The following is a 16,927-nucleotide window of genomic DNA, read 5'->3' on the forward strand; positions in this document are numbered from 1 at the left end:
TTTTAATACAAAAATTACACTTCCTAACACATTATTTTAAAGGTATTTGTTTTTGTAGATACTTTTGTCTTGCACAGTGGCTGGGTTAATATTACCTTGAGTGCTTTTTGGTGCTGTACCTTGGTTTCTATGATCATTTTGGAGAACTGAAGACATAGTAATGTAAAACTGGTATAGAAAGACACTATATATTTTTCATGGTAGATTGTCAAAATGCCTTTTAAATCAAAATTGCTTTAAAAATTGTTCTGGATTTATAATTATTAAGGAGGAATAATTTTTATTTATGTATTTATTTGTGTCTGTTTTAGAGGACCCTGCCTTCATTTCCTTTGTTTCTTCCCCTGAACTAAAGGGACTTAACCTGGAATATGTTTTAGCTATTAATATTATGACATTAGTTTTTAATGCTTTGTTTGCATTTTTTTTTGCCTCCCAAGGTCTCTGTCTCGAGAAGCTGCCTATATCTTCCTCAGCAAGCAACCTCCATGTGGACCGTGAGCAGGAAATTGTCACATGCTATGAGAAGGCTGGGGATATTGCTCTTCTGTACCTTCAGGAGATAGAAAGGGTAAGCTGGGGTGATGTTCTAAATTGAAGATTTAAAGATTGATAAAAATGCCTTTTTAAAAGAAATTTGTGTCACCTTTTATTTCTAGGAGTTATACACTATTGCTTTTTATTTAGATTTTGAGGTACATTTGGGCAAAGTGCAGTGCACCTGGGGCTGTGTTCTGTGGCTTGTGGATGCTGTCAGGGTGAAGTGAGCTGGCAATATCCATCTGATCCTCTTTCACACCCATTGCTTGCAAGCCTCAGGCCTGTCACCTGACAGCTGTCTTTGAAGGAGTTATAAGACACATTTAGGGTCATGAAAAACAGAAGAAAGGGGAAAGAAAACTGATGTGATGGGGGAAAAGTAATTCATACTTTTTAAAAAATACATACAGGTTTTTATTTTCTGAGGGTTTTTGCTGTTTTATTATTGTCTTATAGTGGCTGGTAGACTATGTGCACCACTGAAAGCTGATTACATTTTGACAGCATTCTTAATGCTGATGTAATACAATTATTTCTGAATTGTTTTTTGGAAATCACTCTGGAGATAGCTTTTAATCTTCTTACTTCTCTCTGCAGCAGAGAGTTTTATTATCTCTAAGAGTATAGCCAACAACAAAAGGGTTTATATTTAGGTGGCAATGGAGGTAAAGCTCAAAATGGCCTATTAGCCACCACTAACAAATGGCAAAGATTTCTCCAACATTAAATACTAGATTCCATGGAAAAGTACACAAACTTTGATGTTAAGGGTTTTTTTTCTGAATACACTTTCCCTCCCCCTTTTCTTGTGTTCTCTTAGGTAATTAATGCCAACATACAAAACAGAAGCCCTAAGCCCGGGCCCACTGCACACGAACAAGAGCTTGGTTTTTTCCTGGAAACAGGACTTCAGAGAGCACATGTTCTATATTTCAAGAATGGGTGAGATTTGAGTCTTCTATTATTGTGTTTACTTTCTTAGTTTAGGTTTTGTATTTGTGATTTAACTGAGCATCATTTTTTGCAATTGTGGATTCTGTAATTGTGAGGTCTCTTATTAATAAAGTAGTAACATTTTGATTAAAATAGTAAGGCTGCCCATATTGTATTTATTTACATACTGGAAAATTGTTTAGTCAAAGTATATTAAACAGTAAGCATTTTATAGTTTTGCTTGCTAAATGTAAGAACTTAAAGTACCTTAACCTTTAACTATTTGAAATTTACTATTGAACACTGTTAAAGAGTGATTGTCAACATATTGAAACAGTTGATATTTATAATTTTGATTTTGTAATTTTTTTCCAAATCTCTTCAGTTATCACTTATTTTAACATTATGCTGCAGGATAAATGTGCATGAAGATCAACAGTATGTATACAAGTATACAATTTTTATTGTACCTGCTCTGTAGATCCCTTTAGATTCTGCATGGGACTTCCTTTATAATTTATTTTAAATAAGGCTTTGCTTAAAAGCCTAAAAATAAATTCAGTTACCACACAGAACAAGAAAAAGAATACAATTCTCCATTTTGAAGAACTTTGAAACTCAGCACAAATGGGTTTTAAGTACATTTCTGAGATTTGTTGAAATACATAGATTAAAAACTTGTGTCTGGGGCTTCTTATTTCATTAGGAAAACGTGATTTTATTGAAATACTGGAACTTTTGATGGGACTCCTGTTTTGTACCAAAAAATGTTTCTTATTCTTTCGAATACATAAACGAGAGATGAAGGAAATAATGCAGTGTCTGTAAAGAGTTCGAGATTTTTATGTACTGAAGGTAGGGGAGAAAAAAAACCTACCTGAGTTTTAAGCTGTTCAGCAATTTCAACATGGAAATGATCACTACACTTTTGAAATCTCTTAAAGTATTGAAGTAGTGGTGCAATAACATGATCTGAGACAATTTAGTTATGTTTTCATAATTTAATTGCAGGAGGAATGGAATGTTCTGAAAGCTAATTTTTTTACATTTATCAGAACTAAAAATAAGATCTCTGTTTTCATGTCTGCACAAAAAATAAATAAAATACAGTTACTGCCAAAATCCCAGTGGCAGTCATGGTTAAGAATAAGCTAAGTATTCCACATTTTGAAGAATTTTGATTGAAGGCCAGGGCTGGAAATAGTGCATTTAATCTGACATGTTTTGTGTAAAAACAACCAGCAGTAGACATAGCAGATTGCAATTAATGAAGAAAACAAAAGCAACTGCACAAAAAAAGTCATGCAATGGATTGTTAAGGAATATCCAGACAAGAGTGGTTTTCCTAGACTGTATCAGGGGTGAGCTTTGAAAGGTGATTTTATTCCATGTACATTTTAATTCTTCACAGTGAATTTCCTAGTGATCTTGTTAACTCCTACACAAGCATGGGTTTGTTTTTTTCAGTCTTTAATACAGTGGTCACTTGCAGTTTATAAACTAATTACACATTATGTATAGAATTTTGAGTTTCTTCTTCCAGTTCTGTTGGCCAGTGGTACTGTTTTTGTAGTATGATATGAAGCAAGGTGTTAGGAAAAATAGGTCTGTGAAAATAATTATTTTATGTGTTCCTACTGTTACATCTTTTAGTTTCCTTCCTTAATTCAGGGTCAGTCACAGGTCTTGCAATATTTCCTAATATGGTGATTGTTCCAGGCTTCTTGTTATGTGGCTGCTTTTAGAGATTGCTTTTTTATTTATTTCATTTTTAAACTTGTGTTTGCCAGAACTGAAGAGAACTTCAAATATATACTTTTTCTAATAGGGATAAATTATAGCCTGCTTTTTAATAAATCTATTTTTTTTCATTTTTAAACGTATCATCCCTCCTGATGTTTGGTTACAGAAAGTAGATGTGAGATTTTTCCAGGAAGCTTTGGAACATGCTTCATGTTTGAATGCAATCTAAAATCATCTTCATACATATGTGTTCAGTTTGAAACCACAAAAGAAAATGAGATAACTTCTATATGAGCTGGAAGACCATAATTTCAACAGTAACATAGGCAGTATTGCTGCCTACCTATTAAGTTGGTTGATCTACTTGAAATTTCCCTTTCATTTGTTAACTGTACAGAGATTTTCTTTTAAGTTGAATAATCAAGATTTTGTACAGGATTCAGTGGTTATCTTTCAGGTATGCATTATCTTGTATAAAAAAAACTAGGAAGTGCTTGAAACTTAACTTAGCCTTTCTGCTAAGTGGTGGTATTTTGAAAATACATGGAAATGCAATTAGCTATACAAAAAAAAAAGAAATTGAAGTGGAAATAGTCTGAACCAGAAAAGTGTTAGTTTAGTGCTAATAAGACACAAAACTGAAATTAATGGTTTCTTCTGAAGCATACAGAATTTTATTAAAGAAACAAACTACATACCCGTTTTTCACTTGGGAGATGAGGAACATTTAAGTTTGGAAATTGTAACAAAGAAGTTGAAGAAGTTGTTCTAAAACTTAGAGTAGGGTTTGTGTGTTTTTAAAAAACATTCTGAAATGTAGCATTCCGTGCTTTAAGGCTGATTACATAACTTGTACAGTAGTTGCTTTGTAATTTCATATTGAAGGAGTTCAAAGTCTTGATGTTTTTCCAAGAAAAGCTGTGAGCACAGGAACTTTGACATTGGTGTTTAACATAGCTAACTTTCAAGTACAATGCCCCTGAGAAAGGACAGCTCTTTAGGTACCCTGCGTTTCTTTTATCCTAGTATTTATGTTGTTGTGAGATTTACAAGTTGATTTTGTCTGGTTTTTATTTTTGAGGTAGTAATGTTCACAAATATACTGGAAATGTATGCTCTTGAAGCAAAATGGCATTTTGGTTGAAGTCTAAAATCAGGAGGCCATAATGTGAAAATCAGACTTACCTAGCTTTCAGAGCTATTTTTGTAGCTTCTCCTTTATTTTACTCCCTCCAAGGATATTGCTCTGGATCCAGACTGCAGTTTGGTCTAGTCTCCATCATGGTTCACATACTCAGTCAAACCCTGAGGATCCCAGAGATGGACCCATGATGGTCCTCATGGGGCCATTACCTCTGCTGGCACTGTCATGGTGAAACAAGACATTTCTAGTCTCCTCCAGCAAGTTATTTCTTATATATAGGCTTATTCTTCATAGAAAATTAGTCCTGAAAAAAAGGAATAAAAAAATTAACAAATTTTTCTCATTTTTCTTATAATGAAGATAATTGATTTATATTGACTTTAAATGTTTGACAAGCACAGCAAAAGACCTCCTTATGGGACTTAACTATGTAGAATTTCTTTTATCTGTTTTTTTCTTTTCACTATAACATATAACAGAAATAGCATAAGAACACTGCACTCTTTCTGTTTAGAGAGGAACAGTGGATGGGAGGCAAGTCTGTAGGTGCTTTGGTTCCACATGTATATCCATACAGTGCTCACAGAGATTTTACAGGGATGAAATCCATGAGAGAAGGATTTATGTAAATGCTTGACATATATACACATGAAGATCCTGTAAGATTTGCTCTCTGCTCTATGAGAATATAGTGCTAGATACCCATCACTTTGCATCTCTTGAAATCCTGTTGCACATCCTAAATCAGTTTCAAAACAAGTTGGTGTTTAAGTAAAGAATAGAAAATAAAATGAAAACATTGAAATCCTACAAAGTATCATATTTCTTATATGTAAAATGTCACTGCTCTGTGTTGGAAAGCAAATAAAATCACTTCTGTTGCAGTTTTCAACACAGCTTTGTTCTCTATATGCTTGCTTTCATGTTTGTGTGGTTAGGAAGCTAAAGCAGGAATATATTCAAGATAGGAACAAAAATAACTTCTCTGTGATTCCTAGCAAAAATAAGATTTCAAAGGATACTTCATTGTCTGTCATATCAGGTGCTTTCCTCATCCTTGTTTCCAATACTGTTCTCACCTGTTAGTTTTCATTGATAAAACTTTATTTGAGCATGAGAGAAAATTATTATTCCCTCAGATATTCAAGATAAAATCATCCATTATGAATGCTTTCTCTTTCAAACCTTAATGTATGTTTATTGCTCAGAATTGTGTCTTAACTTCAAGAGTTGAAAACAAGATTCCATTGTGAAGTTACAGGTGGGAAACCTGGCAGTGTTACATGGAACACTAAGGTGGATATAAACATTAAGAAATTACTTTATTCAAAATCTTATCCACTTTTGTAATAACTAGTTGTACAAAGAACAGTGAAAGAGTAATGTTGGTATCTGAGTTGATGTTCAAGACTGATACTCTTAACAGTTTGCAGTTGGTGACTCCAGCTCACTTTTCCCAAGAAGATACTTGGCATTTTGTAGGCCATGTACCACGTCTTGCTGACAGTGGCTGTTGATTGCATTTGCAAGCATCAGATTGAAGGTTTTGGTTTTGTGCTTAATTGGGATGGCTGGCAAACAAAATGGTCTTGGAGGCTCAAATAGGGGAGTTAATATTTTGTACACTTCCCCTGCTCCCCTCAAAATCCTCATTTTACTGTTCTACTTAATGCTCATGTTTTTCACTCTGCAGAGGAGTTGCTATTGTCATTTTCCCCAGACCCACCCTCCTCCTGCCCTCCTAGTGTGCATTTTCCTTGTTTGCCTTTTGCCGGTTCAGGTGCTTGTTTGGTTCTTCTGTGGAGTTTTGTTGTCCAAGAAATCATCACTTGCTGTCATTCTGGTGAGAAGAATTGATTCACTGGAAGGTGTGATAACGGCTGGTGTGGCTGTCAGAAAAAGAGATGGGACCATGCAAGTGAGAGTAGGAAGATACCAAGAAGGAAGAATGGTGGAAAAAGGGAACAAACACTAAGAGATGAGAATGGGGAGGATGGGATCTTCTGCTTCAGGTCGTGAACCATTAGATGGACTAAATACCAGTGGAGCTGCAGTCTAGGCAGCAGGTGTTTTCATTTTGAATGCATGAGTGCCAGAATTCCTGCTTGATTGTGCTCTTTCAAATACTTAAGCTTGTGTAGCTCTAATGGCACATTGAAGATGTTTTATTTATAAGCTCAAACATGTGTTAAGAACTTTCAAGCATCAAACAAACATGATCTTCTGTAGCAAATTTGAGATATCTGGGATTTTTCTTTCTGCATGAGGTAACAATGGATAAAATAAGAAGTATGCCATGATAATTTTTAAGTGGACTTTTAAAAAGAGCAGTTTAGATTCTGGCAACAAATTAGGGATTTTCTACATTTTGTTCAGAAATTAATGCCCAGTGTTAATTAATGTTTTGTGAAAATTATATAATATTGTGGGTGTACTGAAAGTGTAAGTATGAAAGGAGGAGTGGGAAAACAGAGCTGTCTGGAGTTGCAGCTATGTTGCCTCTCATAGCTAGGTATCCAAACAATTACCAGTATGTTTTTCTAATTGTGGAAGTTATACTTCTCCACCCTCTTAAACCTGATGGAGAACAAAGACTTTAGTCACAATCATCCAAAGCACCATCCATTGTGCAGAGTATGTAGTCTTGTCCATTTGGTCAGGCCTTTAATAAAGTTATGGAAGTGAGCTATAGAATTGCAGTCCTTTTAAATTTTTTTAAATTTCATCTCTGTAGGGCTATATAAAGCAGTAGGGTAAATTGCATACCTCGGTATTGAGATGTTCTGTTACAGCTTAAGAATTAATCTCTTGATTTGTCAAATTTCTTGATTTTTGCTTCTGTAGTAATTTCTTTTAATGTGAAATTGTTTCTGGCCTTAATACTGTTTAAATGACTCTTAATTAGCCAAAAGTAATAGTTAGAGTGTATGGATTTCAGTAGTTACATTTTTTGTAAATATGTCAGTTTTACTGAAGTTACTGAAATGTCACTGTTCTGATTGGCATGCATATTAAGAGTTTCACTTGCCCTTACTCCTTACCTCTAAAATAATTCCTTTTTTTCCTTTCGTATTTGAATTTTTGGGAGAAAAAAACCCCACACTTTAAAATTTGCAGTGTACCTATGAGTTTACAAACATTGCATTTCTTTTTTCTGTTTATAAATACAGACAGAGAAAGCACAAGAGAAAGTGGAAGTGAGCTCAATTCCAAAAACAACTTCTGTTTCATCCCTTTGGTCAAGCCCTATAGATTTTATTGTTACTGGTTTCTCTTATTTTAAAAGACGAATTTTTAAAAATGTGATATAGTAAGTCTCAGCAATGAAGTAATAGGGCAGGATAAGTAGCTCAGCCTATTCACCAGCATGGTTCTGGATATGCTTTTCTCACTTAAATGGGAAAAGCATTGACAATTTAGCCGCCAAATTGCAGAGCAGGTGAGGTTTGGTATCGCTCAGTTCACAAAAATTTATTGTAATTAAATTTTTAATCATTAAAAGGCAGTGGTGGACTAAATATTTGGTGTTTTTGACAGAGAAGCATAAAGAAAATGCTTGACAAACAAATCCCTTCTTAGTAATTGAGAAGATATTACCAAAACATGCTGTAAGTACAGAGTAAATTAATCTTACCAACACTTCTAAGGTTAATTTTAAAACATTCCTTTTTTAGTCTCTGTTGAGTATATCATGATTAGATCTCACCAATTTTGTTATAAGGAATAGTGTTTGGGGTTTTTATCCTAAGATCGTTCAAACATAGACTGCTTCTTGTTGAGCAGTTTCTTTTATTCTTTTCTACTTTTTCTGTGTGTTTAAAACAAAAATAAGAAGCATTGGTGAGAGTGAGGTTTATCTGGACCAGTAATGCCAAAGCACTGTGTTGTCTGATGATAAACACACTTTTTAAAACCAAGAAACTTCTGGGTGGTGATGGTGACAAATTTGTTTGTGCCTAAAGTTTGCTACTGCTGGCCTTCATGCCTATAGTACAGGTTTCCTGATCCTGCCTCAAAAGCTTGTCCTTGGTGCCCCTTAATTTTTTTCCTGTACTTTGCTTGTATCATATCTACAGTTATTGATTTCTGTCTCTGTTCAGGAGTGAGCACTTTTGTATAGGTGCAGTTAAGACATTTGCATTATTCTAAACAGAAATTTTTTAAGGAACCTAAAAGCTGATCATGTATCAGAATAATTAATTAGGTTCTGACATAAGCAGTTGGGGTTTAGGGTGCAAATATATAGACACAAGGATGCACACAGGCCATAAGGGCATGTCTGTACAGACTTTCAGTAGATCTTGGTTCTCAGCCTAACTGGCAGATTGCCTCTTAAAGAGTCAAAGTAGGGTATTTTTTCTTGAAGATTTAAAGCAACAAACCACCTAATTGTCTTTAAAAACGAGGAAGATACAATTCGAAGGAGTTGATTTGAGCATGTTCTGGCAGGAGGCAGTCATAGAAACACACATGTATGTTACTGTCAGTGTCCATCTGTGGGCTGTCTTTGTCTTGTCTGAAATCACTGAAAACGTGTCAGTTCCATGTGAATGTTAATGTACCTTAAAATTCCTTGTCCCTGAAAGGAGGTGATCTCAAAGTCATTTACAGACACTGTGGGACATTGCTGTCTAAGTTAATGTGCTCTTTTGCTCTGGCATTTCATCAGCACAGGGAGAACTGCTGACATGAAAGCACATCCTAGTGAAAAGCAGGTAAAAGCTCTGTGTGTCCCAGGCTAGGAAGGAAAACCATGTACCAGAGCAGTCACCACTCTTCTCAATGTTACAAACTGTTAACAAATACAGGAAATGTACTTCGCTAAAAGCAGTGTGGTGTGGAGATCTACCATATTATTAATGGTATATCTTGCTTCATTTCTTGTCTCTAAAAGCATTTAACTAAATTTTAGGGTGACTTAGATTGTAGTTTTAAGGTCTTTTTTTTTTTAGTAAATTTCATGTAGAAGATGCTTGACAAATCTGTTTTGTGTTTGTGTTGATGTGTGCGGTGGATCACTGTTAAATGCTTTATGAAGCAAAAGCTAATTCTCTATTTTAAATGCTTTTTTTCTTGTGCAATCTTACTGCTTTTTCCATGGTACAGTAGAACTTCAGTCACAAGTTTCAGTCCCTTGCAGATGCTTAAAAAATTGTAATGGGTAACTGAAAGTAACCTGTCATGAAGTGTTCAAAGGCTTGTATAAGTTGCATGCATTTTCATAACATGTTTTGCTATTGTTCTTATAACGCATCAAAAGACATAAACATCATATGGAAAAAATGCCAATTCCTATAATTTAATGAAGTTGTTGTGATTTGAAGTTCTACTACATAGTACGTGTTTCATCCGCACTGGGGAAATAAAATTTCAAGCTGACAAGTTCTTGCTCATAACACTTTTTCAGCAATTTTGCAGGGAGCATTTCAGTTTTGTGGCAAATCAGCTTTGTTTGGTTGGGTTTTGTTTTTTTAAAAATCCTGTTGTAAGCACACATTTGTGACTTTGCAATGCAGTCTTTGAGAGAGAGTTCCATTCATGAGAAATACCCACTTAGACCAGACGACTTAAAGCTGGGATTCCAGTGGACTGGTTTTGTCTCTCTAAAATATTTGGAATGTGGCATTACTGAATGATATGTATTTTGACTTTACAAAAGTGCTAAATGTATCCAGCTTCAAATGAGTTTGGAGGTTTTCTTGAAATCTGGCCTAATGACTTTCTGTCCTTCCTATTAGTGTGTGAAGTTGGTGTAATAGTCATCAGCTATTGAGGCTGCCTGTTTGAAACGTATAAATTAATATAATTTTTCACACAGTTGTTTCCATGCAGATGTTTGCACAAGATGAATTTTCTTTAGCATGTAGTAGCTGGTCTCTGTGTTCAAGCTCTGCCTGTAGTGCTTGGGCCTTTTACAAACAATTTTTGTATCTCGTGTGACTGGTGATTATTTCTCTTGAGCTAACTGGTGGCATTTTTTGGCATAACTTTGAACTATTCATATGGGTTTTGTTACTTGGGAATGCTACTTCTTTTAAAATGAACTTTCATAAAGAAGTATTTTAGAAGGTGAATTTGTGCTGATGAAAGGTGATTCCCGTGCTAGTGAAAGATGTGTGGAAACTGAAGTTTCTGAAATATCCTGATAATCCTTTATTATGTAAAACAGAACAGAGATGAGTGCTGTCATGTAATCTGAAGAGTAGAATAAATGAGTAGGTCTCTAGGTGAAGTGATAGGAGTTCTGCAGTCCTATAGCAAGATGTCTTGCATCAAACACTAGTTTCAGATATTCTCCAACTGAATTGAAAGAAAGTATGTCTATAAAATAGCTGGCTTTTTTTGAATTTGTACCGAGTTGCAGCTCAAAAGTCAGTATTTTAAACATCTTCTTAAATACAGACAGCAGACTAAGGAAGGCAGTTTTAACATCTGATTTATAGCGCAGTGCAATAGGGCTTTTACTTACAGAAAGCTTACACAATATGTAATACTTCTTGTCTCTTTTGGCTGTCTGGGTAAATGCTACACAGCTTGCACATAACATCACACCTTAAGACAACATATGATGTAGAGCAATGATTTAATACAAAATACACTTTTGATCAAATAATTTTCTTTTGTAACTAAACCTGAAATAGTGAAATGGTTGTCCTATCTGTTGCATTCATGTTGCAGAATTCTGTTGTTCAGGACAGCCTAAAGCTATCCCAATCCTTCACCTGTTCAAAGACAAATTGTATTAATATAAAATAGAATATCCTCAACTGCTTTTATGTACAATAAAACCTCCAAACGACTGATAAAGAGATGAGAAAAAGGTAAAGATATAAGACCAATCAATGTAATCTGTTGTTTGAGAAGAAAGTTCAGACCTGCTAAAATATCAGTGATGCCTCTGATGGTCTTGAATCTCTGCCAAAGCTGTTTAGGAAGCAGATGTGGGAGAAGTGTAGACGGAGAAACTTGGGTTGCAGAAGCCACATGAAAAACAAGTCAGAGTCAAGGACAGAACACTGATCCCCCAGTTGTCTTCTGGCCACGGAATGGGCCCTAAAGTGTTTGTGCTCTTATCTTTTTGAAAAGAAGTTCAAAATTTTATGTTTTGTATTGCTTTCAGTGTTACAAGATTTACTCATTTTTAGTCTCCCTGTTTTAAGGTGTCAAGGGACAGCTAAAATGGATTTTTTTTTCAAAGTTTATATTGAAGCCTAATGTAATTGAAAACTAAAACTACTGTAGCAATGAGAACAACTTTGTTTTGTCTTTTTTCTTTTTGAGGTGGCTGCTTCTTACTTTTTTCCTTGCTTTCCCGTGATCTATCTACTGATCATGAAAATGTTTATTTTTTCAATAAACTGTCAGGGAATGTTGTTATAGTAATCAGTGGTGAGGTTCCCAGATAAATATCTCTATATATCTATCTCACAGGAAGGCAATGAGGCTATGAAAGGAAAAAACAAAGGTAGCATGGATTTTAACAACTTTTTTGAGTAATATTTTAAGGTGTTACTTCATCCAAGTTGGAGTACTGTCAAATTCTATGTTTATACACAGGAACTTGACAAGAGGAGTTGGTAGATTTAGAGAGTTACTAAGAGCTGTTGAAACAAGAACTACACAAAACCTGCGAATGGTAAGTTATATTAACCCACTTTCCTATTGTAGCATCTGAATTTCAGTAGGCAGAGAAAGCACAAATATAGTGGATGAATTAAGACACAATAGTTGGATATGCAGCATATATAAAGATGAAGGCTATCAAGTTATAAAGCCTCTTAGAGAAAAACCATAAAAACAAAATAATGAAGATTTGTTACTTATATTGTCAGAAGCTTGAATCTTTTATATAATAAAAAGTAGAGGCTTATATTTTTTACTGTCACGTAATTATTTTCAAAATATCCTAGATTAATTTCCTAATACTGGGCCTTTAAAACTTCCAAACTAGTAGTAAGGAAAGTAAGTGATTTCTTAATTCAATAACTGATTGCTATTAATATATTAAAATTATTTAATAATAGACTTTCAATGGAGAGGGATCATGTTGTAAATTTTAATAGAAAATATGAAGGGCTTCTTATAGTATAGGAGTTAAGATGGAAGATGCAGATCTTATGGTGCTGTCTGTGACTTAAACATTACACATCTGTTTTTGGGAAATGTTACTGGAAATGCTGCCAATTCTGATGCAAATTTAAATCTTGCCTTCTTTATACTGCCCTGATGTAAAATCTTTGAATTTTCATCATCATGAGGTGTAGTCATGGAGGGTCTATGCATGTGTGTGAAATATTAATGAGGAGATTAAGCTGATAGTTATGGATTATAGGATGACATAAAAGCGTTAAATTAGTATTATTTAATAATATTCATGTAAGTATTTCTACAGTTAAATATGTGTTGACAATAATAGTTGGTCAAACTGAAACTTTTCATGCTGATTTTCAAACTTGTTTCACTCTTGCTGAGCTGTAACGGTAGCTAACACCAGCACCTTCAAGTACAAGTTGTCAGAAACTCCATTCAGCCCACAGACCATAACTGTCTGTGGTGGTTTGACCTTGTCTGGCTGCCACATGCTCACCCAGCTGCCCTCAAACTCACCTTATAAATACATGGGGAGGAAATAAGCTAGAAAAGGTCTGAGATAGATCTGAGATAAAGGCAAAGAGTTTGCTTACCAGTTACTGTCACAGGTGAAACAGGCTCTTCTTGGAGGAAATTAATTTATTGTCACTTAAAAGAGAGTGGGATGGTGAGAAACAAAGACAAAATCTGAAACACCTTCCTTCCACCCCGTTTTCTCAGGTTCAACTTCAGTCTTTGACTTCTGACTCCTCTACTTCCTCTCCCTATCCTCCCATTCCCTGAGTGGTGCATGAGGGGTGGAGGGTTGTGGTGAGTTCCTCTCTGCTGCTCCTCACTCCACACTTTTCCCCTGCTCCAGCACGGGGTGCCTCCATTGGGCTGGAATTCCTTCAGGGAATATCATCCTGGTTTTCACCATGGTTCTCTTGGTAGGCTGCAGTTTGAACTGCTCCACTGTGGTCTCTCCCATACAAACAACTGCTCCAGGGCTGAAGAGGCAGTAGAGGTTATTGGGCATCTTAAGTTATTGATTATCTTAGGAGCAGCAGCTGGGTTGTGGATACTTCAGAAGTATCTGGATTTAACTGATAAAATGGAAAAATTATTTGTTCTTGCTGGTATGTTTCTTTGTGTTTAGAGAATTGAACTGGGTATTTTTACCTTTTAAACAGTATCATGGCTGTATTTTTTGGATGTTAGAGAATATAGAAATACATTCTATATAAATGGTCTTCATTAGAAAAAAATCTGAGCATTTTTTAAGAGTTTGTATTCAGCATTTCCAGGGAAAATATTTATCTTTTGCTTTTACAGACAATAGCAAGACAACTTGCAGAAATTTTGTTACGAGGTATGTGTGAACAGAGTTATTGGAATCCACTGGAAGATCCTCCCCACCAATCACCCCTTGATGATCCACTTCGAAAAGGATCAAACATGAAGAATTATGCGCTCAGTAGGAGACCACGGGTATACACTGGAGAAAAGTATGGCTGAGTTTATACCTCTTTTGTTTCTAGAATTGCACTGGATAATTTAGTTTATATTTTTGAAAACGTAGAAGGAATTTGGCAGTGTGTAGATAGATTCCCTGAGGAGAACCAGGGAAGAAATATGATTCTCCCAGTGGAAGCTTGCACTGTATACCTTAGACCTTTTGTTCTCAGTTGTAGAAATACTTTTTTTATCCTGGTGTATGTGATAGACTCAATATCTCTTATTATATGTGGGATACAAAAGAAAACATGAACTGGGTAGCAAATCAGATATTGCACATTTTAAAAGTTATGTGCTGCTTCTAGACATCTATTCTGCTTTATCATAGGCAGGAAAGATTCAACAATATGGAAAGTCAAGTTGGTCCAGGAAGTATTATAAAAAATAACATACCTAGAAATTTATCTAGCAGTTTCAAAGCTAGTTTATTTCCCAAGGCTAGTCTTTTAGCTAATCATCTTGGATTAGTTTTGGCATTTCTTTGATGATTCCATCTTTTTGTTCAGTTTTAATCTTTCATTGAATCAGGTAAGTAATACTTTTTTGTTTGTTTTTGTCTGGTATATCTCATAGTGAATTCTAGAGTAGCTATGGTATCTTTCTTCCTTCTTGAAAATGTAACTTTTTTTTTTCAAACTAATCACCATTAGGGTTACTATTAAATATAGATAGCCATTTCCTTGAATTTGAAATTTTTCTTAGAAGTTATCATCTTGATTATAGAAATAGCCCTACTTATGTAATGGAGGGATGTTTTGTTTTAGTGTTCACAGTATCTTTATATTGTAACATAAATGCCTGCAGTATGACACCATTTGAGTTGTTTAGCTGTATTTATTTCAGAGTTCCATTAATGAATCTTTTACAAAGCAGCAAGCCCACATAATTATGGTGTCTTTACTATTATTAAGTAGAATGGCCTCTATCTTCAAAGACTTGTAGAAATTCTCCTTCCTGCATCCAGAATAGTTACAGCAGGTTTCTCAGGCTCAGTCTTTCAAACTTATGTTCTCCATTCTCAATTCATCCTTCATAGTAACATGCTTCCTGCAAAAGTGGGGCTTTGTTCAGTTTAGTTCTCTTGTTCTTGGCATGTGCCGGTGAGGAGTTCCACAATTTCAACAGAGCATACAATTAAGTCCTTTCATAAGGTCATACTGGTTAATACCATACCACATAAAATGTGTCCAGCCAGGCATCTCATCTCCAGCAGTGACTGAAACCAAGTATCAAAGACAATGATATCTAGGAAATTTCTTCCTAGGTGTTCTTCTGACCACCAACTCTGAGTCTGCAATGCACTGTTTTTTCTCAGTATATTGCCTGACACTAAATAACTGCATTGTGTTCTTACGAGGATTATGAGTGTAATTTGGCTAATAGCATTTAGGGGTTTTTATATCTCTGTGTTATTGCTTCTTCAGTTTACTTGAACCAGTTCTTCAACTGGACATAACTTCCATGCTTTGCCTTTGGTTGATAGCTGTTTCTTATTTTCAGTTGCTTCTTTTGCCCTGTTACACTGAAATTACTTTACTTGTGTGCCTGCATCTATCAGGAGAAGCAGAAAATTAGTTCAGGCAGCTTAACTGAGCTTTTTTGCTTAGACAGGTCAAAGAAATGTCCCACTAATTTCTGCATGGGGAGGATCTTGTTTGAGACAAGCATCCACATAGTTGTAAAAATGTTTGAAATTGGTAGAGAAAAAAATGTTTGTTTTTGTTTTGGTAAGTGACTTTTTAGTAGTTCTCTTTGGGGCAACATCCCTTCTTTCGCTGAGAGAATAATTCCTCCAGCAACTCTTTCCAGTCATTATCCTGCTTTCTGTGTGCCATTGTCAGTTGGTCAGGTTAAATCTTCTTCCAGGTTGTTAAATTCTGCATAGAGGAGTGGATTGTAAATTAAGGAGCACTCTGATGCTTCCTCATCACTCCTCATTCCTTATCGTGGGTGGTTCTTCTTCATGACTAACTGTGTTTTGAAATTTCTTTTGTTATATAATAACAAATTATATGCTAAATTCTAAGATTTAGAATACTCTTAAAAATCTGGTGAGCAGTTGTATTGATTAAAAAATAAAAATACAACAACAGAACAGCTGCCCTGGGGTCTTAGCTGTTGCATATTACCACAACGCGTTTACAGTGTTGCTTTCAAACTGCCTGGAATTAAGATGCCTTTTAGTTTCTGTTTTCTTTCAGGCATTGAATTACTGCTTATATTTCTAGTGCTTTTAAAAAAAAAACCTGAAAAGATGTTTTAATGTCATACAAGTTTTGTTTCGTGTCTATAATGTATTGCAGTTTAAACATCCTTGGGACTATAGGAATTGATTATTAACAGCAACAAATTATTTTCTCCATTTAAATAGGCAATTGTAGAACTAATGGGCTGAATTAACAGGAAATAGTAGTTGTGCTAATTCAGAAATTGTTTTATCTGTTCAGATTTCTTCTTCTAAAATTAGTCACTGATTTGGAGGATTTTTTTAATGTGTATGTGAATGGATGAATGACTTCCTGCCAGTACCCAATGCAGATTACTGTTGTCTGTCCACCAGCATAGAAGAGTTTTCAGAAAGCATCAGTATTCAGAGAAAGCACTAAAGTCTAGAAACTAGTCCTGTGTAAACCTTCAGCATTAAGTTGGAAGGAACTGTACTGCATTGCAAGCAAATAATTCTACTACTTGGAACTAAGAGTGGTTATGGCCAACAGGTAGAGATTGTCATGGAACTATTTAAAAATATTCATAGCTATTGAATGCATCAGAAAAAAAATTCTCAAGCATATCTCATGAAAGACATGAAATAGCAGTATTTCTTCATATATTGCCTAAAATACAAACGTTCTCCTGTTCTTGTGTGAGAGTTTCCTCTTGCCAGCACTTGAATCAGTAATGTACATTGAGCTCAGACAGATTAGGTGTAAGAGACTAGTTAAACTATGGGTTTAGTGTTTACAGTTGTCAAATTATGTT

General features: G+C 35.1%; 1 protein-coding gene across 1 annotated transcript in view; it reads left to right on the top strand.

Annotated features, from left to right (window-relative positions):
• Positions 1–16,927, top strand: part of TTC7B (tetratricopeptide repeat domain 7B) — a 119,158-nt gene that overhangs the window by 30,078 nt on the left and 72,153 nt on the right. The window contains exons 4-7 of the mRNA XM_064423600.1: positions 441–571; positions 1,361–1,482; positions 11,918–11,996; positions 13,766–13,938. Of these exons, the coding sequence (XP_064279670.1) occupies positions 441–571; positions 1,361–1,482; positions 11,918–11,996; positions 13,766–13,938 (505 nt within the window). The remainder of the gene's footprint in view (positions 1–440; positions 572–1,360; positions 1,483–11,917; positions 11,997–13,765; positions 13,939–16,927) is intronic.

The sequence above is a fragment of the Passer domesticus genome, chromosome 6, assembly GCF_036417665.1.
Source record: "Passer domesticus isolate bPasDom1 chromosome 6, bPasDom1.hap1, whole genome shotgun sequence".
NCBI lineage: Eukaryota > Metazoa > Chordata > Aves > Passeriformes > Passeridae > Passer > Passer domesticus.